This window comes from Hippocampus guttulatus, chromosome 2, assembly GCF_054856545.1.
Source record: "Hippocampus guttulatus isolate MCC_2025c chromosome 2, RoL_Hgut_1.0, whole genome shotgun sequence".
NCBI classification, from domain to species: domain Eukaryota; kingdom Metazoa; phylum Chordata; class Actinopteri; order Syngnathiformes; family Syngnathidae; genus Hippocampus; species Hippocampus guttulatus.
The window spans coordinates 19845681-19867500 of NC_141262.1; the positions used below are offsets into that span (position 1 = coordinate 19845681).

General features: G+C 42.9%; 1 protein-coding gene across 3 annotated transcripts in view; it reads right to left on the reverse strand.

Annotated features, from left to right (window-relative positions):
* Window positions 1-11648: 11648 nt before the first annotated feature.
* Window positions 11649-21820, reverse strand: part of fgf13a (fibroblast growth factor 13a) — a 105133-nt gene continuing 94961 nt past the window's right edge. For all 3 annotated transcript variants that reach the window (XM_086101204.1, XM_086101201.1, XM_086101203.1), the window contains 2 exons: window positions 17867-18065; window positions 11649-13530 (listed from right to left, as the gene is read on the reverse strand). In XM_086101204.1, the coding sequence (XP_085957330.1) occupies window positions 13394-13530; window positions 17867-18065 (336 nt within the window). In that variant the 3' untranslated portion in view covers window positions 11649-13393. The remainder of the gene's footprint in view (window positions 13531-17866; window positions 18066-21820) is intronic.

Here is a 21820-nt window from a genome sequence, read left to right on the forward strand (position 1 = left end):
GAAACAGTATCTTAACAGAATTTACTGTTTAACGTCATCTGACTTAGAATGTACCTATTTGGCTTTTTACGGACTATATGCCAGACAATAATAAGGGTAACATTTTTGCTTGCTTGCAACTGAGCTGGAGCTAATCCCGAGTGACAGAGTGGGAGCCAGTTCACATCCAAAGAGCAAAGAGAGAGAGAGAGGGGGGGGGGGGGGGGTTATTATGAATCCTGCAACAAAAACAAAACACACAAAAAAAGCAAGAGCCCCCTCCTCAAAAAAAAAAACTAACAAAAAAAATCAATATAAAATAGATATTAAAAAATATATTTAGGACAGATGATTTTCAGTTCTTGACCTAAATTTTTTATTTTGACACACTGTTGTGCGTAACAGTTTGGAACAGTATATTTGAAATGATTTTAAAATCTATATATGCTATCATTGAGAGGTTTATTTAAAAATGTTTTAATTGTACTCTTAATGGTGTTTTGGAATGACAGTTGATTGTCTTATTCCATGGGTTGGATGGCCGCTAAGAAGCCATTTTGTCAACAGGCAGGTGAACAACCAGTTGGTATGCTCAACCTTCATTCACTAGCCATGTCGGGCAACAACAAACAGCCACCTCATTCTGACCACCCTGACGGCATACGCCCGCCACACTTAAAATTTAGAACTGTCGAAGCCTTTTAGATGAAAGGAGAATTGTCTTCAGCAAAAAAGAAGTGAACAGTGGCCTTCTTTAACCTTTGCAACTTGCCACCACTTGGATAACTGAGAATCTAAGCAGATATATTTCAGGTGTAGATCAATTCTGTCCCCTTTCGTAAGGTGATTATAAAATGTGTTCTATTTCCTGTTCCAGAGGGGGGATGAGCTGCGGGCGTGAGCGACAACTGGAGGCAAACTGTTTTCCCCAAGTCGAGTTCCACCTTAAAGCTGTCTGCTACACTGTGGCACAGCGGGAGGGCAGAAAGCATTCACGCTGCGGAGGCTTGATAAATAATTGATCTGCCCGCTGCTTGCCTGTCTTATTGCTTTCCATGCGAGCTGACAGAGGTGAGTGCTGCTTGTCTGCTGCCTTCTCTCCCCACTTACGTAAGCGCTTGACCTCATCCACTGCAGAGAGGCGAGAGTTGGGATTCCCTCCTGCTCATGGAGAACAGATGGAAGGGAGCTGTGGTGGGAGCAGCGTGCTGCATGAGGAGGAAAACAGGTGATGAAAAGCCAACATGTCGCTTGGTTCTAAAAATGTGCTAATAGCAAAAAAAAAAAAGGGGTTGAGTGAGTGTGTGTTGACGTTGCAGTCTGCTAGGTAGGGATGAGATGAAAAAAAAAAAAAAAAACGGGCTGGGGAAACGAGTGGTTACTCCAGCCCGGAGGGAGACGCTTGGCTGTGCGGCAGCGTTTACTGCATGAAGCAATTCCAGTTGGAAGTAACAGAACACAAGCGTATTGAAGTGTCGTTCTGTTGCATAAGGATGGCTGCTTCGACGCCTCAAAGTTTTTTGTTTGTTTGTTTTTCCAATTGTCGTGTGACAGCATGCATGGTTGTTCCATTGCTCGCATTTATGAAAATGTTAAATGACTTTTAATTGAAATAACATGCCGTAAAGTTATTTGACAAGTGTATCAAATTACCAAAAGAGTCTCACAGGGCTTCAAAGGCCCACAGTTCACAAAAATCAAAACATTTCCCCTGGTCTCAACTCCAAACAAGGGAAAACATTTCATGGAAGAAAAAAAAAAGGGAGAAATCTTTGAGAAGAGCTCACAAATTTACTTACAAGGTGACCTTAGGCTGCCTGGGATGCCAAGCGGGCAACATTGATCACATTTGATGCTGTACAATAGTTAAAACCACAAGAGAGGAGGGGGAAGGAGAGAGGGGAAGTGGCAACAAAAAAGGCCAAAATCCAGATGTCAGGAGAAACTCTCAAGGAATTGCACACTGCAAGAACCAAGACAAGAACACTAAAAATCATACTAGACCCCCCCCCCCCCCACACACACACACACACACGCATCCTGCCCACCACCGGCACCACGGCAAGTCTTTCCATACTTATATATCATGTCTGTTTATCGTCATTGCTTGTTATTGCAATACTAGTGTAGCCTATACTACCGGAGACAAGTTCTGTGTGTGTTTTACAATAAAGATGAGTCTCATTCTGATTTGTAATTGGGTAGTGTATATACAGCAGTAATGGGTGTTTTCATGAAAGTTGTTTGTTTTGACCAAACACTTTTGAACTGTCTTCTTTTGATGGCTGGCAAAGAAATGCAGAAAAAAACAGGTGTCTGACCTCTCACTGTGGGAAATCACAGCATCAAAGTGGACAAAGTCTTTGTGAGGCGATGACAGCCACTAACCGATGCTGACGACGGAACAACACTCTTGAAGAGACTACAAAGCAACTGATTTATTGTATTTTGCTATCCTGATTCTGAGAGCACCTGCACAATAGGCTCGATTGAAAGGGTACGTTACAGAAATTTGACTTAACTGTTTGAATACTAATTCAGGTAGTTGAAAGACGCCAATCCAGTCAAACTCAAGAGGAAGAGCGTCAAGATGCTTGCCTCTGACATTTAATAATCCTTCAGGGATGCATGCATCATTAATGGAGCCGACAGACTCTGGTGCCGCAGACTTTTACCTCCGTTGGCCGCAGTTGGACAGCCTCATGCTTATTATTATTATTTGCACTGCTTAATTAATTAGTTCATGTAAAAAAAAAATCACACTTTCTGGCTATGGAATCACAATTAATGGAAATGTGCAGCACTTGATGCTAAGCACATGTAAACACAACCCTCCACTAAATCATGGACTTGAAGAAAAAATTATTTCAATCTGCGACGCATAAGATTATTTTAGATAATGGAAACTAAGAAAAGGAGCAAAGTAAAATTGGGGAAAAAATCTGTTCCATCATGAAATAAAATAATAACAAAAATGCTTCTTTATGTCGTTTATTCTGCAATACATAGCAATCCTTTTCTTCATCTTGCACTCCACAAATATGCAATGTGTCAAAAAAAATTAAAACTAACACTAAAACTAATAAAAACATAAGCACTCCACAAATACTCTGTCAAAAAAACTAAAACGAATACTAAAACTAAGAAAAACATAAGCACTCCACAAATACTCTGTCAAAAAAACTAAAACTAACACTCATACTAAGAAAAACATAAGCACTCCACAAATACTCGATATGTCCAAAAAACTAAAACTAATACTAAAACTAATAAAAGCATATCATTTTTCAAAAAAAAAAAATACATATATAAGAAACTAAACATAACTGAATAATGAATGCCTTTACATCAGCTCCTATACATTTTGTTCTATTCTCTTCCTTTCATAACTTTGCTGCAGTAAATTGGCAATTTCTCCATTGTGAGACGATTGAAGGTTTTCTTATTATTCTTACAAAAAATGAGAATAATAATAACAAAAGTTCAAACCAAAGTGGTTAGCATGTCGGCTTCGCTGTTCTGAGTTCTAGGTCGGAATCTTGAGTCTGGCCCTCCTGCGTATACCGCATACACACTCTCGTTCAAAAGTTTGGTGTCACAGAGAAGTCTTTATTTTTTTAATTATTTTTTTTTTGAAAGGCACGTTTTTTTCCTCTGAATAAATTAACATGAAACTAATCAGAAATACAATCTTGACATTGTGATGTGGTCAAGAAAAGTGTGTTTTTCCTTTCAAACTTAGTGATTCCCAAACGTTTCTATATTCCATTGCAGATGGGAGAGGCACCTACAATATTGGCGGGAGGCATTTATTTGTTTCATTTGGGTGATGCACCCGTTTTGTGGCCTATTCGAGGGACGAGCACTATTACAGGAAATTAAGGTCTCGCTTAATATCCGTGCGCTAAAAATAAGAATGATTGTCAGATTTCGTCTGGGATAACATCGTTCCTTCATCGATTTCCATCCTTGCCTCTCTCCCACTAATAACAATCGGGTTGCCGACTGCGCCCGTCAGAGGTCTCAGTTGAAGGCAATCCATTAAATTCATTTAAATGCTCTCCTTGTTTAAACACAGGTTTCATTTCTTAGAGGCTCAAAGGTATTGAATAGCGTCTTTTTTTTTTTTTGTTGAAATTACATGACAGTAATTTCACGCATTGACTTCTTGACTGGCAGGTGGGAAATTACTTTTTGTTAAAAAAATATCAAGCGACAATTGAGGGAAAAAAGTTAAACCTATGACCTGAATATCTTTGGTTAAGTTCTCATTAACCTTAACCTCTTCTACAAAGTGCACCTATGCCAAGAAGTCATCAGTTCGACATCGTAATCAATAATAAGTTTGGATTAGTGGATTACAGTGTGCGCAGGGAGTAATTCTGACAGGGGGTCAAATAGCGGCATCGCTGCTACTTGTATTTCATTAAATATTTGTTTTTCGATTAATTGAAATACACACAGCGGCCCAGTGATCGGGTGGCTAGCGCATCGACCTCACACTGCAGAGGTACCGGGTTCGATTCCAGCTCCGGCCTGCGTGGGTTTTCTCCGGGTACTCGGGTTTCCTCCTACATTCCAAAAACATGCATGGCAGGCTGATTGAACACTAAAAATTGTCCCTAGGTGTGAGTGTTGTGGGCGCGAATGGTTGTTCGTTTCTGTGTGCCCTGTGATTGGCTGACAACCGGTTTTGGGTGTCCCCCGCTCCCCATGTCCAAAGACAGCTGGCATAGGCTCCAGCATGACGCGTGACCCTTGTAAGGAGAACGCGGACGAGTAAATGATTCGATGGATGGATGGATTAAATACACATTGGATTTGAAATAATTGAAGCAATGTTTGATTGAAGGTTGCAACCAATTATAGCACATGATGTGGTATTCTTTGGATCAGGAGCTGTTCCTTCTCATTCTCTCATCTTCAAGCTCTATGTGACAAATGTTAACCTTTGTTTTGAATAAAATCACACTTTATGCAAGCGCTAAAAGTCTTGCTCACAAGCACTCCCCAATGAGGTCTTCCGCAAATAAAGTGACATCAGATGCAGTCATTTTGTGCATGTTACCCATGTTAAGTATTCCTTAATCTGAGGACACGAAACACCAGCCATTGCTGGCTCGCATATTTCCTCATCTGAGAATGCTGGCGCCATATCTGGGTGTGAAAGTATTTTTGCTAAAGGTGGTCCTGCAGATGGTGACGATCCGTTGATGTCAGATCTTAAACGTTAAAAAAAAAAAAAGAAGAAAAACTCTGCTGAACTTAACTATTCATCCACCCATGATCCGAGCTGTGTTTGTGTGTGTGTGTGTGTGTGTGTGTGTGTGTGTGTGTGTGTGTGTGAGTGTGAGGGTGCGCGTCAGACCCTTTATATTTGTAACTGATTTTTATTTGCTAATAGGTGGGGACTCAACAGTGTCCGGATGAAAGTGTGAGACGAGAGTTTGGGGAGAAAGATGCGGCAGAGAAGCGGAGTGGGCGCTTGTTCACATCGCCGTGTTTGAAGCAGGCAGACTCTGTAATGAATTGTACTGTCGCCGCCTAATGAATGGAGTCGAGAGATGGGCGAAAGGAAATGAAGGGAGTCGGGAGATGTCAAACGACATGAACGATGAAGTAGCTCATATCTGGGCCTATATTACAGCAGCCTATTAGTTCTCCTGTCTCTGCTGGCGATGGGCGTAATGAGGCAGTCTCCAAAGACCAAATTGATGCCTCCACTGTCTGCAACCCTTCTGAGAAGGGGGCAGGGCTACGATGAGGATGTGCAGGGCCACATCTCCCACCTATGTTTTGACTCATTTATTATTCCCTCAAACACGATGGCACCGCCATCTGTTTAGGTGTCAGCAAAAAAAAAAAAAAAAAAAAAAACTACTTTAATTCTTCCGCAAAACTGGATTTTTCATTTTTGTTGAAAAATAGATTTTCCTTGGGTGAATAATCTTAAACTTTCTTTTTTAAAAACCCTGGAAAGTGAACTCACAGTTTTGCTTAGAAATATATTCTGAATGTAAGAAGATCATTTCTGAAGCATGTGCAAACTTGACGATACAGAATTCATTGTTTTTTACGATGTCAGTTTTCTCGATTATTCGGCGTAGCTAAAACAAGCCCACTGACACACTTAGGCCTCCAGCATGAGTAACCCAACCACGTACATGACTTTCCGTGCCTTTGTTCGCAAAAAACGCAATTACACTGTGCAGTGAGGTATCTCCGTATGCCTAAATGCAACTTTGCTCCTTTAAAGCGTCTCGTTGATTACCTCGAGTGTGTGCGCATTACAAGGAGAAAGACAGAAAAGTAAGATGGGATTTTATTGATTTATCTATTTTTAGGTCTGACTAGAAAGCGAACATGTGGACTGGGGCGTCAGGCTGGAATAGCTGTGTTAGAGCGCCTCGTTGTCATGGCATTGAAAAGCCCTGTGATGACCCGGTGGGATGTAACTGCATTCCAGCCACCGGAGCCTTTAAGCAAATATGTTTTGACATCTCAAACATGTAGTTAAGTGCAGGCATCAGAATGATATTTGTGATCCATTTTTTTCCTGGTCATAGTCGTGGTAGTTGATTGACAGTGTGTCCTAACGACTATACCTCCAGCCACAAAGTCTATGACCACACTACAAAGCTTTTCAATGTCCTATTAAATATCAGAATCAGAATCAGAATCATCTTTATTGGCCAAGTATGTAGAACACACAAGGAATTTGTCTCCGGTATAACACGCTGCATTAGTATCATCGTAAACAACAAATCATTGAACCATTTTAGAGTAACCAGTAGCAGTATTTGTAGTACAAGAAGAGTGACTACGTCAGTGACTGTTTAAGGAGTTAATGGCTAGAGGGAAGAAGCTGTTTAAGTGTCTACTGGATTTGGTGCGCATGGATCTGTAGCGTCTGCCTGAGGGGAGTAGCTGGAAAAGGTGGTGGGCAGGGTGCAGTTGATCCAGGAGGATTTTCCGTGCCCTTGTCTTGATTCTTGCAGTGTGCAAGTCCTCAAGAGTGGGTAGGGCGGTGCCAACGATTTTTTCCGCCGTCCTAACTGTCCGTTGAAGTCGGATTTTGTCCTTTTTTGTGGCAGCCCCAAACCAAACCGTGATGGAAGAACACAGGATTGATTCGATGACTGCCGTGTAGAACTGTCGTAGCACCTCCTGTGGCAGGCCATGCTTCCTCAGCAGCCTCAGGAAGTACATCCTCTGCCGGGCCCTTTTCAGGATGGAGATGGTGTTGACTTCCCACTTCATGTCCTGGGAGACTGTGATTCCCAGGAACTTGAAGGTCTCGACGGTTGACACAGGGCAGTTGGATAGTGTGAGGGGCAACTGTGGAGAAGAATGTTTCCTGAAGTCCACGATCATCTCTACAGTCTTGAGCGTGTTCAGCCCAAGGTTGTGTCGGCTGCACCAGAGCTCCAGCTGCTCCACTTGTTGGCGGTACGCAGACTCGTCGCCGTCTTTGATGAGACCGATGACCGTGGTGTCGTCTGCGAACTTTATGAGTTTGACAGCTGGATCTGTTGAGGTGCAATCGTTTGTGTAGAGAGAGAAGAGCAGTGGAGAGAGGACACATCCCTGTGGGGCTCCAGTGCTGGTGGTGCGTATTGATGATGTTGTTGCTCCCAGTCTCACCTGTTGTGTCCGTCCCGTCAGGAAGCTGAGGATCCACTGGCAGATTGTAGGGGACACACCGAGGTGGAGAAGTTTGGGGGTGAGGAGTTCCGGGATGATGGTGTTGAACGCAGAGCTGAAATCCACAAACAGAATCCTTGCGTAGGTCCCTGTGCTGTCGAGGTGCTCGAGGATGTAGTGCAGACCTATGTTGACTGCGTCTTCCACAGACCTGTTTGCCCGGTAGGCAAACTGGAGAGGGTCCAGCAGGGGTCCGGTGACGTTCTTTAGGTGGTTCAGCACAAGGCGTTCAAAGGACTTCATGACCACAGACGTCAGGGCGACAGGCCTATAGTCGTTCAGTTCCGATGTTGCCGATTTCTTGGGAACTGGGATGATGGTAGACTGTTTGAAGCAGGATGGGACCTCACACAGCTCCAGAGATCTGTTGAAGATTTGTGTGAAGACCGGAGCCAGCTGGTCAGCGCAGACTTTCAGGCAGGAGGGGGACACTTTGTCAGGCCCCGCAGCTTTCTTGATCTTCTGATGCTTGAAGAGCCGTCTCACATCCTGTTCGTGGATCTGTAGTGGAGAAAAAGAGGGTGGGGGGGTAGGTAGAGTGGTTTCTGGTAGAGGTGGGTGTGTGTGGGAAATGGGGGTGACCTTTTCAAATCGGCAGAAAAACATGTTTAGTTCATTAGCAAGACCCTTATTGTTCACTGTTTGGGGGGGTGGCATTCTATAGTTAGTGATTGCTTTCAGGCCATTCCATACAGATGCAGAGTCGTTAGCAGAGAACTGGTTTTTCAGCCTCTCTGCATAGCTTCTCTTAGCGATGTTAATTTCCTTTGTCAATTGGTTTCGGGCGTGTTTGTACAGTGCCCGATCTCCACTTCTAAATGCGGCCTCTTTCTCTTTCCTGAGTTGCCTGAGTTTGGGAGTAAACCATGGCTTGTTATTGTTGAAGGAGCGGAAGGACTTCGTTGGTACACACATGTCCTCACAGAAACTGATGTATGATGTTACAGTGTCTGTGTATTCATCCAGTGTGCCCGTTGAAGTTTCAAAGACGCCCCAATCAGTGCAGTCTAAGCATTCTTGTAGAGCTAGCTTTGCTTCATCTGTCCATTTTTTCACAGTCTTAACAACCGGTTTAGCACATTTGAGTTTCTGTCTGTATGTAGGTATTAAGTGGATTAAATTGTGGTCAGAAAGACCCAATGCTGCACGGGCGACCGATCGGTATGAATTTTTGATTGTTGTATAGCAGTGGTCTAGAATGTTGCCTTCTCTGGTGAAACAGTCGATGTGCTGCTTATATCTGGGAAGTTCACGGTTAAGATGTGCTCTATTAAAATCGCCCAAAATTATCAGGGGTGACTCTGGGTATTTTAGTTCGAGTTTGTTTACTTGTTCGGCTAGCGTTTGTATCGCCGTGTTAGCGTTAGCTTGTGGTGCAATGTAAACACCGACTAGTAAAAAGGAGGTGAACTCACGTGGCGAGTAGAATGGCTTGCAGTTTAAAGACAGCGACTCCAGGTCCGGGCTGCAGTGTGCGTCGAGCTTCGTGACATCAGTGCACCATTCTTCGTTGATATAGAAGCAAATCCCGCCACCTTTCGATTTCCCTGATAGCTCTGTGTCGCGGTCGGCTCGGAGAAGGCGGAAGCCGGGTAGATGTAGCGCGGAATCCGGGTGGCGGTCACTGAGCCAGGTTTCAGTGAAGCAGAGCGCAGCAGAACGTGCAAAGGTTTTGTTGGTCTTTGTGAGGAGAAGAAGTTCATCCATCTTGTTTGGCAGAGATCGTAGATTAGCAAGATGGATCGATGGGAGCGGGGTTCGAAATCCGCGCTGCCGGAGCTTGACGAGCACGCCGGCTCTCTTCCCCCTCCTCCGGCGGAGTTTCCATGCTCCGTACAGCGCAGCCGCTCCGCTCGCGATTAGCTCCGAAAAACCTTGTGGGTTTTCGTGTGCTGGTGAAAAAAGACCGAGCGTAGACTCCCCAATGCGCAGCAACTTTTCCCTCGTGTAAGTAAGCCGCTCAGGGTCGCCAAAAACTAACGAAAATGACAAAAACAGGGATAATACTAGGGAGCGTGTGACCGAGGCTGCCATACCTGTCGGCGCCCGATGATTATTAATATCACAGTAACAGAGAGATGCAATGTCTTTTGGCCTGCTTTTTTCGAAGATGGCAAAAAGCTTTCAATGTTTGCCGTTCATTCTCTCTGCACTTTTCATCCACCCTTCCTTTTTGCATCCATTTTGACAGCCTTTACCCTCATCATGGCTGACATTTCAAGTGGCCGTCCACCCGAAGAGACTCATCATGAACAAAAACCCCAATTAGTGAAAGTGCTCCTCACCTTGACAAGACGGAACGAGCTGGCCTTATTCACACAACCTGACCTCTCTTTTTTTCTTTTTTTTTTCCATTTCCCACCTCGTCTTTGCGACGGCAAGTCATCTAATCGCCACCTTGAAATTGTACAGCCCGTCTTTGAAAACACATTTTTTTAAGGAGCGCTCAAATGTAATTCTCCTAATTATTACTAGCCGATGAGCAACGCTGTTGCTTGGAGACAGATTTGCAATGCATTGGAAAAGGTTTAGCTAGTTGACTTTTTAGCAGCCCGCAATGCAAGATCAGGCTTTCATTTGGCATTGAGGAAAAAAACGACAAGAATAGATTTTTTTTCCCACGGTGACATGGTTGCCATCATACAAAGCCTGAGCAAGCGACAATGTGTGTGGTGACGCTGGAGTCTTTCTGCTTTGAACGTGAGTCAACGTTCAGTGTATTTTACGCTTTTCTTCCCACGTGCCCTTGTTTAGACTGGAATAAACGCCAGAACAAGCAAAAACCGTTCATCCTTTAATGCTCGCTCTTGTGTGACATCGCGCAAAATGTCAATGATCCAAGTTCTGTGCTCCAACAAAAAGATGAGCAAGGCATATGAAATGAAAAATTCAAAAGAATAGGAGTCTAGAAGGCTCAAAAAAATTGGTAAACTAGTAAGAGGAACAGACTCACAGACAGGAACAAAAAACACGAGAAATGACCGGACTAAGACCGAACTAAGACCGACTAAGAAGCAGGGAACTACAGTGGTACCTCTACTTACGAACATCTCTTCATATGAAATTTTCAAGTTACGTAATGCCTCAACAGGAAAATCGTGCCTCTTGTTACGAAAGAAATTTCAAGATATGAAAGGTAAAAATATAGTGTGGTCTGCTCCTCGTAGCTCCGAGTTTCCTGAACGCAACAGAACTTATAGCTGCTCTGCCATTGGCTATTTCTGAGCATCATTCTGTCATCCCATTGGCTAAGAGGGACCTCTACCTTATGTGTCCATGTGTGTGTAGATCAATAAATAGATTGATATGTCTCTGTGCGGCGTCCTCGTCATTGGCCCCCTCAATGAAGCGTTCCGATAGTTTTACATCACTTTGAATCAAAAAGTGTTCACCAGTCAGGCGGTCACTCACTATGCTGATGTTTGCCTTGGATATTTTCGAAGGATTGTTAAAAGTTGACAAAAGCAAATTTCCTTGGATCAGTTCTTTCCAAAACGCCAGGCAAAAAGAAAGAACATGAACTCAAGGGGGCAAAAACCGATGAGGACGCAGTTAAGTTAAATGACCATCATTTTAATTTTTTACTCTGTCATTTTTTACATTTTGCACAACTCTCATTTATTCTGCAATAATCAAATTTTAACATGTATTTGTTACATATTTTGATGCATTTTCATGCTTTAGAAAACATTTATGTCTGAATGTTGAGGGGGCTTGGAACGGATTAGGGCATTTACATGGTAAACGTGTCTCTACTTACAATTTTTCTAGTTAGGAAATTTCTTACAGAACCAATGAATTCCGTAAGTAGAGGTACACTGTACATACAACAGGACGAGTTTCAAATTGAAGCACCTTGTGAAGTAACACGCTCACAGTTGAAAAGATACAGTGCGTGCATTGTAACAGGTGAGGTAGTCAGTGAAGGGAACCCAAGAAGAAACCGTGACACATTTTAAAAAGGATATCTTCATATAAACTTTTTATTCAGTGCATTTTTGTGTATACAACAAATAAGAAACAACTGGAAGTCATCAGGCAGTCTGGAGGTCTGCCTGCATAATGTTGTTTTACGTTTTTATCCTGGTAGCGTGGAACATAGGATCCAACATGGGTTTAATTACATACAGCCTACATCATGCAGCTCTAGACCAGAAGTCCCCTGCGTTCTCCCATGCAACAGATTCACCTCGTACAAACCACCTCAAGGGAACCGAGAACAGGAAGTCCCGCGAAAAGCAAGTACCGGCAAAAAAAAAAGTAATACGTAGCTTCAACGGACTCAAAAAGGTCCTTTTTTTTTCTTTTACATGCCCTGTGCAAGAGAGGGAAGAAGTCAATATATGAAGCCCGCCACCCATTTTCTTTTCGTATACTTTTACAAATATGACATCCCTATAAAATGTTAAGCCACCTAAAAGTCCACAGTATTCTTTTTTTTGTTTGTTTGTTTTAAATATAGAAAATATCATCACCACAACAAGTTACTCAAACATATAACGAGCATCCCGGGGAAGCCATATTTCAGGCAGAAGTTGACCAAAAAGGATGACGGGAAGAGGTTTGAGTTATGACACGAGCACGGAGGAGACAATCCACGAGAACCAGAGACAGACTTTGTGACAGAACAAGAGAGGGGGGAAAAGGCGCGGGGACACAGCGAAATATCGTTTCATACCTCGGCTGACGAGCGGAACCTCTCGGAAAACATTGACCACTCCAGTGTGACTGACATCATCATTTTCCTTTGCCATGTTTGCACTCGTCCCAAAAAAAATTACACTGGGGAAGAAAAATAAAATCCAGCTTTGCCTTCATGTTGACTTCGTCATCTTAAAGGGACACTCTTTCATTCAGTCTTTGGTTTGCTGGAGTCCTTTCAACGGTGCGACCAAACTACTGAACAATGGCGAGGGCGGGACAACGAGAGGGTACAAACAAACGAGAAAAAAAAAAATCGGTCAAAAGAAACGAAATGTTCTTGGCTAATTGTGGAATTGGCCAGAAAAAAGGGCAGCTGTGGCGTCTTGGAAAAAGAAGGGAAAGTTAAAAGCCTCCATGCTCGGATCTCGCATGTCAGGTCAGCCAAACGTAGGTTTAGGTTTCCCCTCCCCCATGCTAGAGAGCTCAGTCTCTGAGCATGTGCACAAGGACGCAAGGAGAGCTACTGTTTGGCCGAGGCCTCGAGTAACCGGCAGAACCGGGTCGGGCCAGGCCAGGGAGTTTATAGGCTTTGTATTCACAGAAGCATGGATATGAGAGAGATCAGGGCTCGGACTGTATGCCGGCAGCCCCGAAATTTCCCCTGAATGACCGCTCGCTGCCTGTCCCCTGTCTGACGGACGCACAAGTGCTTGTAGCCTACATGAGCTCAGAGATGTTATGGTGCGCACGGGAAAATGAGACAAAAATAGATGAGCTAAGTGGTGAGTAAATCGATAATAAATTAGCCCCAAAGTGACAAGATTTTTCTTCAGAATGGTGAATGTGCCATGACGTCTTTCTATTAATGCTGTTGTTAAAAGGGTTGGAAACCATGATAAATGCCGCTAAGTGTGTGTGTTGTTTTTAATTATAGTTATTGATGTTTTCTAGGTGTTAATGCGTGGTATGTTGCAGCAAGTGCCAAACCGCTGATACAAGGAGAGGGTCTGCTCGGATTCACGCTCTGCTGGAGGTAAGGTTTCAAGGTGGAGTCCGGCGGGCGGCGCTACGTCGACTCGTTCTGACTCACAGCTTTGCCGCCGTTCAGCATCGCCGAGGCACTCCGACTCTTGGTGGGCGTGCCGCTACCGGAGCGGGAGAATTCCGTCAGGTCATGGAGGGACGGCTCTCGGTACATGGCCACTGTGCGAAAAAGGGGGGGAACACAGTCGATTAGGAAACATTTCAAGAAGTCGCTGCCGTGAATGTGATGTTACATAAATGAAGTAAGACAAAAAAGTTTTTGTTGAATTTATTCAATTTTATTTCAGCAGGCGGTCACACAAAATAAAAGCATCTGGATTCAGATACATTCTTAAACTAAAACCTAACTCTGAACAAAAACCTGCATCCAACCCCCTAAGGCTACTTTCTAACTCCAACCTAAACTAAAACTCTAAACCTGAACCCGAACTAACATGCTAACCGAAAGTGAAATCTGAAGCGATAAACCCTTACCCAATACAAAAGCCTGACCTTAAACTAAAACCTAACTCTGAACAAAAACCTGAATCCAACCCCCATAAGGCTAGCCTCTAACTCTAACCTAAACCAAAAGTATAAAACTTAACATGAGCTAACATGCTAACCCAAACCAAAAACGGAAGCGATAAACTCTGCCCTAAACAAAACCCTGACCTTAAACTAAAACCTAACTCTGAACAAAAACCTGAATCCAGCCCCCATAAGGCTAGACTCTAACCTATACCGAATATCTAAACCTTAACCCGAACCAACATGCTAACCATCAATCAAAAGCCTAAATTAACCGAAACGCCAATGCTAACTCCAATCTAAATCCGAACCCCAAGCCTCAAACTAAAGCTTTGGTCACTCCATCAAGCACTAAACTAAAACCTTCTCAAACTATAATCCTAAAATTAATAATCCTAACCTAACCCCCAACGTGTTGTCTGGTAACCTACAAAGAAATGTGGCTACTGTGAGACAGTTAAAGAATGTTCTAACAGATGCTTTTTTTGGAAGCGCTTTTTAAAAAATATCGCAATTCTCATGAAAACAAGTTCCTGTGATTCATGAATTGAATCATAACATCTGTGCAGGAACCAAAGAGCGATGAGCTCAGAAAGGGTCCTGCGCGAGCGGCCTGGCCGCAAAGTGCTGAATCAAGATGTCACAACAGATCAAGTTGGTGCTGCACTTAAAAACAAATCCTATATTCACACACCGCCATTATAAATTCAGCACTTGCATGTGCTTTGCCTCTGCTGTGTGTGCAGCATTTTGCCCAATTTGCATCTCAGCGGACAGTTGGAGACCAAAATTGCTGTAATCTGAAGTCCGCAGTGTTTGGTTTCAGGATGTTGTCAACGGAATGCTATTTGATGTTCAGCCCAAAGGGAGGCCACGGCGGAAAAAAAGCAGACTTGCTCCTTCACACACTTCACTTAGCCCAGCATTTTCGGGCGAGAGCTGCGATCCTGACAACATTGTGGAAACACATCACTCGACGTATGCATTTCACCGGGAGACTATTGACGATGGGTACACGTCTCGTGAGCGATACGGCGTATCGTATGTTATTCGGACTTCAAGATGGCGCCGCGAGAGTGGCTGCCTTTACAGCAGCTCCTATATTTTGTTCTTCTATTTTCTTCCTTTCATAAATTTGCTGCTGAAAATTGGGAATTTCTCCATTGTGAGACGATAAAAGGTTTTCTGATCTGAATACGTTGCTCTGAACCACTTTAACCCTTTGAAGGCCAGCAGTTACTCCAGTTTTTTTTATCAGCTCTTAACAAATTCTCCCGTTTCTCTCTTTGCGAAAAACTAATGTCAAGTACCATATCAGGAATTCTATTTTTATTCTACAAAGTACAACCAGCGATAAATATTAGCTTGTAATGATGAAGACAGATGACGGAAGATTTTGCATTTTCTGCAAATTACTCTTTACCCGCTTCTGTGCCTTCATGTCACCTCAGTGTGTTCTTTTCTTCACGTCGGCCTCTCTCAGCATAAAAAGCAACAAAATCATTCCGTAGCCATTGGTCCTTAAGTGTATTTGAGACCCAGTAGATGGCCGGTTAAATGAAAGCGAAAGGCTATTACAGCCATCCCGAGGGGAACGCACACAGATTCCTAATGAGGGGCCAGCCAAGAAGAGACTGACCAAAGCGCACAGACGTGGAAGGAGCACCACAAAATAATTGAACCTAAAACGCCCATAAGAGAGGGTAAAAGGCTTGCGTATGTCAAAACAAGATCTAGTGTTTTATTTATGACTTATTTATGACCCCCGGTAAAAAAAAACCCAAAAAAACCCCGTTGCTCTTTAGACAAAAGGAGGTCATTCAATCGGGATGTAGATGTTTATATGATGGATGAATCAGACCCTTATTGGATAAGCAGGCCATTACGCACTGAAACCTTGTACTGTAGTTCACAACCTTTATTACTAGTGGGATCTTTTCATACGTTACCCTGCTATTTGATGACTTGAGATTGTGGATGAATATGGCATTTATGTGGCTCACCATATCATTTTATGGTGAAACAGCATTTTCAGTGAAAGCATCATGATTGCGGAATGCGTTGTTGCAGTACTTACATAAAGGAGCAGTGATCTTTATTTTGTTGTACAAATGTCCTTTTGCGAATATGATGCAGTTCAGTGAACCTACACATTTTCTTGGTTAGGCATTTGTCGATTATTTTTGGAACCTATCGTCTGTTATTTGCTGAAAAACTCCCCCTTTCACTGGCTTTTGCAAGTATTGCTTTCCAGCCACTCCAATGTAGCAACTGGGTGGCAAGGAACTACCGTATTTTCACGACCATTCGGCGCACCGTATGGTTGGGCGCAGTCTCATTAATGGGTGCTATTTCTGTATTTTACACATAGACAAAACGCACTATATTATTGGGCGCAATTTTAAAGTGGTAAAACATACACCAGCTTAAACATACGGCATTCATGCGCGCACGCTAAAAACACGTTAGCTTGAAGCATACGGTAGCATGCCAAGACATACAGATACAAGCTAAAAACACGTTTTTAAAAAGGCAACGGAAGCAAAACTGAGTTCCGTTGTATTTTATTTAGCCATCGTACAATGTACTCACGTTTTTCGATCAATCATCACCCAGAAATCCATCAAAGTCCTCATCCTCTGTATCAGAATTGAACAATTGTGCAAGTACCGGTAATCCATCAAAAACGCCGTGTTCCCTCTCGTTGTCAGTCACTCTCATTGCCATGTGGCTCCACAGAAATGATGCCGGCTTTGCCAAAAGCTCGAACAACAGTGCAAGCAGACACGTTCGTCCAAGCAGCCACAATCCATTCGCAAATTGTGGCGTAACTCGCCCGGCGCTGCCTCTCACTCTTTGTAAAGTTGTGTTTGCCATCGATCATTCATTGTTCCCATGCCGTTCGCAACTTTACTTTGAACGCCCGGTTGATGCCGATGTCCAGCGGTTGGAGTTCTTTAGTCAAGCCTCCGGGAATAACGGCAAGCTCAGAGTTCATTTGCTTGACTTGGTTTTTCACCGCTGCTGTGAGATGGGCACGCATGCCAAAAGCATAACCGATGGCTTGAAGTTTGAACTGAGCTTCGTGGGCGTGTCTCTTTGTAGAATTTATTTTCGGGGGTTCTTAGAAACCAAAACCGAAGTTGTTTTGCAACAATGCACATAGCCAGACTCTATACAGGTGTTGGTACCTGCTTGTGGCGTCCTTTTAGCGTCCACTCACACGCCCACCCTTCACTGATTGGCCGACTTCTTTGCCGCATGCCTGTCGTCACTCACGTCTGCCTTTTCTCTATATAAACAGCGTGTCGGCTGTCAGTCAGGTTTTGGAACTCAGCGCATACACAAGACGCTCCGCATCATAAGGCGTCCTGTCCATTTTGGAGAAAATTTAAGACTTTTAATGGCGCCTTATAGTCGTGAAAATACGGTATGTTAAGATGAGTTGAGGAGGTTGTTCGAGACAAAAGTAGCACGTTGCTGACATCTTGTGGCATCATCGTGTCAAAGAACTATGCTGAGGTAACTTAAGGGGATTCAATTGGACAAGAAAAAATAGTGCTTTGCCAGCATTCTGTGGCATCTTGTTGCCAAGGAACTATGTCGAAGTGAGTGGTCGAAGTTCATTTGGATAAACGTAGAGCTTTGTCACCATCTTGTGGCATCTAATTGAAGGAAAATTACATTGAAGTGAGTTGAGGCGCTCCATCAATTCTTTGCTACCCTTTGCGCATCTTGTGCCAATGAACTAAGTTGAAGTGAGTTGGGGAACTTCATTGAAAAAAAATGTGCATGTCGGAAACCCTTTGGACATTTATCTATATTTAGTTTTTGATTGTTTTTCGTTGGCACAACTACATGTATAACCAACGTGAATCTCCAAAATGGCCGGTCGTAAAAATTCTGTTTTCAACCAAATTTATGAGGGAAAATTGAACTGTTGTCATGACATTACACAAGATATCTGACAGGCAGATTTTGTTACCTTTCAGAGGTTTTGGAAGGAAGTGGGCCGCCGGCTTGTTCTTCTTGACGTGGTTGCCCTTCATAATCTCTCCCTCCTTGTTCAGACCAAGGTACCAGCCCCTGCCTGACTGCTGCTGGCGGTATATCATGGAGGAGTACGTCACGTAGTAGTTCTCGAACACCGACTCCTTGAATTTGCATTCCGGCGTGAAGTGTTCCTGGAGTGGGGGGGGGGGGGGGGGCACAATTTAACAAGCCTGTCTAAGCACAAACAGCCGAAAAGCAATCAATTGAGAGTGCATTGAATTGTGCTCCATCATATAATACACGCACGCATTTGCATTAAAGCTACTGCCTCTCGAGAATCTATATTCATTGCCTTTACAGCGGCGAATAATGCAGCGCGTTACAGCGCAGATAAAACAAATGACGGATACAGATGAGCATTAATAAAACATACAGTGCAGATAATGACCACATTCTTATTTGGCTCCCAGCTGTTAATTATGCATGGCTACTTCGCTATGATTCAGGCTCACTGAATTTTCCGATTTTGCTGGATCGTTTATCTTCATATGACATTTCTGCATCTTTTGTTTAAAACCAAACATTACTATCGATATGCAATTTTTAACATGTACGGGTGATGTTACTATTTTTTACATAGAGTATTTTAACACCTCCTGGATTGAAAAGTGACTAAGGACTAACAAAAAAACCCCAAAACAAAACAAAACAAAAAAATCTTTTGCCTTTAAGGTTTCACTCTTCATGGTGACCAATGCGCACAACAGAGCAGCACATGAGCTTTGCTAAACTGCAGTCACTGTTTGCAGAGTATGATTCAGTGCAAAAGAAGTGGAGAGTGTCGCAAATGACACCTTTCGGTCTTGAAAATGTGTGGAACTGCAACAACGGTCAAAACGGTGAACTACGTCAAATGCTGATTCATGTTCTTATCAACGACAGTAAAAGCACTGAGACTATTTAAGTTGTTGGATGATTAGCATTTGAAGCACTTACATCTAGGCTCAGGAAATAGAATTTTCTCAAAATGATGATAAACAACGTTGAAAATATTTGGCGGTCATTACTCGCGGGAAAGGTGCAGCATATATATTTTTAAAAAAAAAGTTAGCTAATAAATAACTTCAGTGATCAGATCATTCAAAAGCAGGAGCAAGTGGCTTAAATTGCATACTCACCTTTTGTCAAAATTGTACTAAAGCACAGTAACATCAACATATAAAATAAGAACGCGCAAGACCTAATAAATTTATTTGGCCAAGAAGCCGTGTGTCAACTTGAGGATCAATAAAATACCCTGAAAGAGCCAAGTTCGGGGAAAAGACGGTCTCATTTGTGACTCAAGTGACCCAAACGAAGCAACCTTTGCAGTCATTTGTCACAAGAAGTGTGAGATACACTGAAAAACAAGATGTGGTGAATTGACTCAATTGTATTGCGGTGAATTGACTCAATTGGGTTGCATGAAATAAAATCAAACATCTGCTTTAAAAAAACAATCTATATCCAGATGATTCTATTATGTTAAAAATAACTGAGTCAATTCAACACACTTTTTTTTTTTTTTTTGCAGTGTGGAGAAACAGTAGAGGGACTTTTTTTCGGTTTTACTGAAGGCCTTGCAAAGCACAAAACAAACAATAAAAATCTCTTACTTGTCTAATCTGGTTTTAGCGTGCCCTCACGGGAGGAGAGACACCTTTTGCGCAGAATGGCTCCCGCCAAAATCCAGCTCTAGAGAACCTTGCGGCAACAAAACGTAACTTTTTTTTTTTTTTTTTGGCCTGATGCATTCACTGAGTTCACGTTGCCAAGCTTCAGCACCGGCGGTATTATACTCACGATAACGGATTGTTTCATAATTTACACGCAAGGGTGGTATAGTTGTCGCTCAATAGAAGGGGTATAAACAGCACTGCTATTATCCTGCGCCCTCGGAGCTCTTTACGTAGTCTAGTGGGTTTGGACGGGTATTTTTGCTTTGCTCTGTTAAGAAGAGCAAAGCAAAAAAAAAAGATCAAGTCCTCAAATGAGCAGCTTGGGGAGGAAAATAGCTTTCGGTAACTAGCAACTTGCCTTAAATGAAGCCTACTTTCATCCTTTCACAGGCTATTCTTTTAGATGTCGCCAAGGGTTGAATTTACTGCATGCTCAAACAAAAAGATACTCCAAGACTTTGAGTCAAAGGTTGAGTCAAATATATTTGGAATTTGAGGTTCAAAGATTAATGTGTGACTCCTTGGCTTTGTGTGCCTTTTCTGGAACATTCCATTCCAAGGCAGGACTCGCTCAAGAAGAACATGAGAAGAAGAGTGGCCATCGTACACGTCGCATGTTATCCACTTACAACTCGCCTTGATTGATTATACAGAAATTTCTAAAAGCAGTGCTTCAGGTGTTACGCGACACTTGTGAGTATAAGCGAATTTGAAAATGGATGGATGGATGGACAAAATGTTACAATCGTCAAAAAAAAAAAAAAAGAAAAAAGTGACAATCATGTCAACTTGATTATTTATTATTTTGCTTTGCAGTATTGGTAATCATCAGTAACTACCTGTGATTGCAGCCTTTGCTTTCCAAAATTGTTTGGACTGGTTGACTGATGCTATATTTCCAGTCAAAACTCGCCTGCGTCCCTTCTCATCTCATCTTCATTCAAAATTTGGTTCCATTGTCGCTCTTGGTGATGTTCGGCAGCATCCATCTCGGTCACGCACGAGCGGAGGTTGGAAGCGCGGCAAAAGGCTCTCGAGCCAGTCGTGCCGCTCTACCTCGAGTAATTAGCTCGTGTGGATTTGGCTGCTTCTCTTCACCATTGCACAAAAGAAGAAAAAAAAAGGTGCCAATTGAGAAACAGATCCATATCCAGGCCCGATAGGCGCCAAGACGGGCTGGTGGTGAGTTCCGTCCTTTTGGACTGGCTCTAAAGGCGACACATTTCCTCCTACTGACACAAGGAGGGGCCAAAATGGCGGGGACCACCATTTCGATTCCGAGATGCACCGTAATAGGCAGAAACATTGAATTATTTTGAACATATGCCAGCAGTGTCTCCTTCCGCCGTCTTTTGTTTGCTGAACCAGTCTGTCTGTGGAGGGGGCAAAAAAAAAAAATCTCACGTACACGAGTGCCAGATGAGGCGAGGGCATATTAAGGAGGACAGGACAGTATAGCCATTGTAATATCAGCCAAGTGCTTTCCCTCCCTCTCAAGTTTGTTTGCTTTGTTGAGATGGACTTTTAATGAGTCCATCACATCAACTAGATGCTTAAATAAAAAGTCTCGCAGGGCCGCAGCCAAATGATGAAATGCTGCTGCGCTTATATCAATGCCAGGCAAAGCACTTGATTTATCATGGAGATGAGTTGCATGAAAAACATTTATAGCGCCGTCACAGTGGCATCTTAAGATAATAACTTGTTCTGGGACCATGCTTGTGTCTCAAAATGTTCCCAATTGAAGCAAACAGAATGCCATTAAGTCAGTTCCAACACCCTTGGAATTTTTTTTTTTTAAGTTTGATAATCACAAAAATGGAAGTCGATAAAATTGTACGTACTTAAAAAAACAGTACTGACTTAATTTGAAAGATTGGAAAAAAAGTCATAATTTTAATTCTAAATGGACATTTGTCCTGCTCCTTCTGTGGTAAAGATCTTGGCCATCTGGGGGCAGTATAAAAAGGCATATGGCACGGTGTCAAAGTCAAGACCCGGGGGCCAGATCTAGCCCGCCACATCATTTTATGTGGCCCGTGAAAGAAAACCATGCGTGTCCACTTGCATGATCCTTGCAAAAATCTGTACTGAAATGTGAAATTGTCATGTGTAATAAATGATGTTGAGATTTTGCAATCATTTCTATACCCTGTTTACGACAAACAACAAACCAATAGCTGTTTTTAAGACACGTCACAAGGAAGCAGTGACAGCTCCGATGAAGG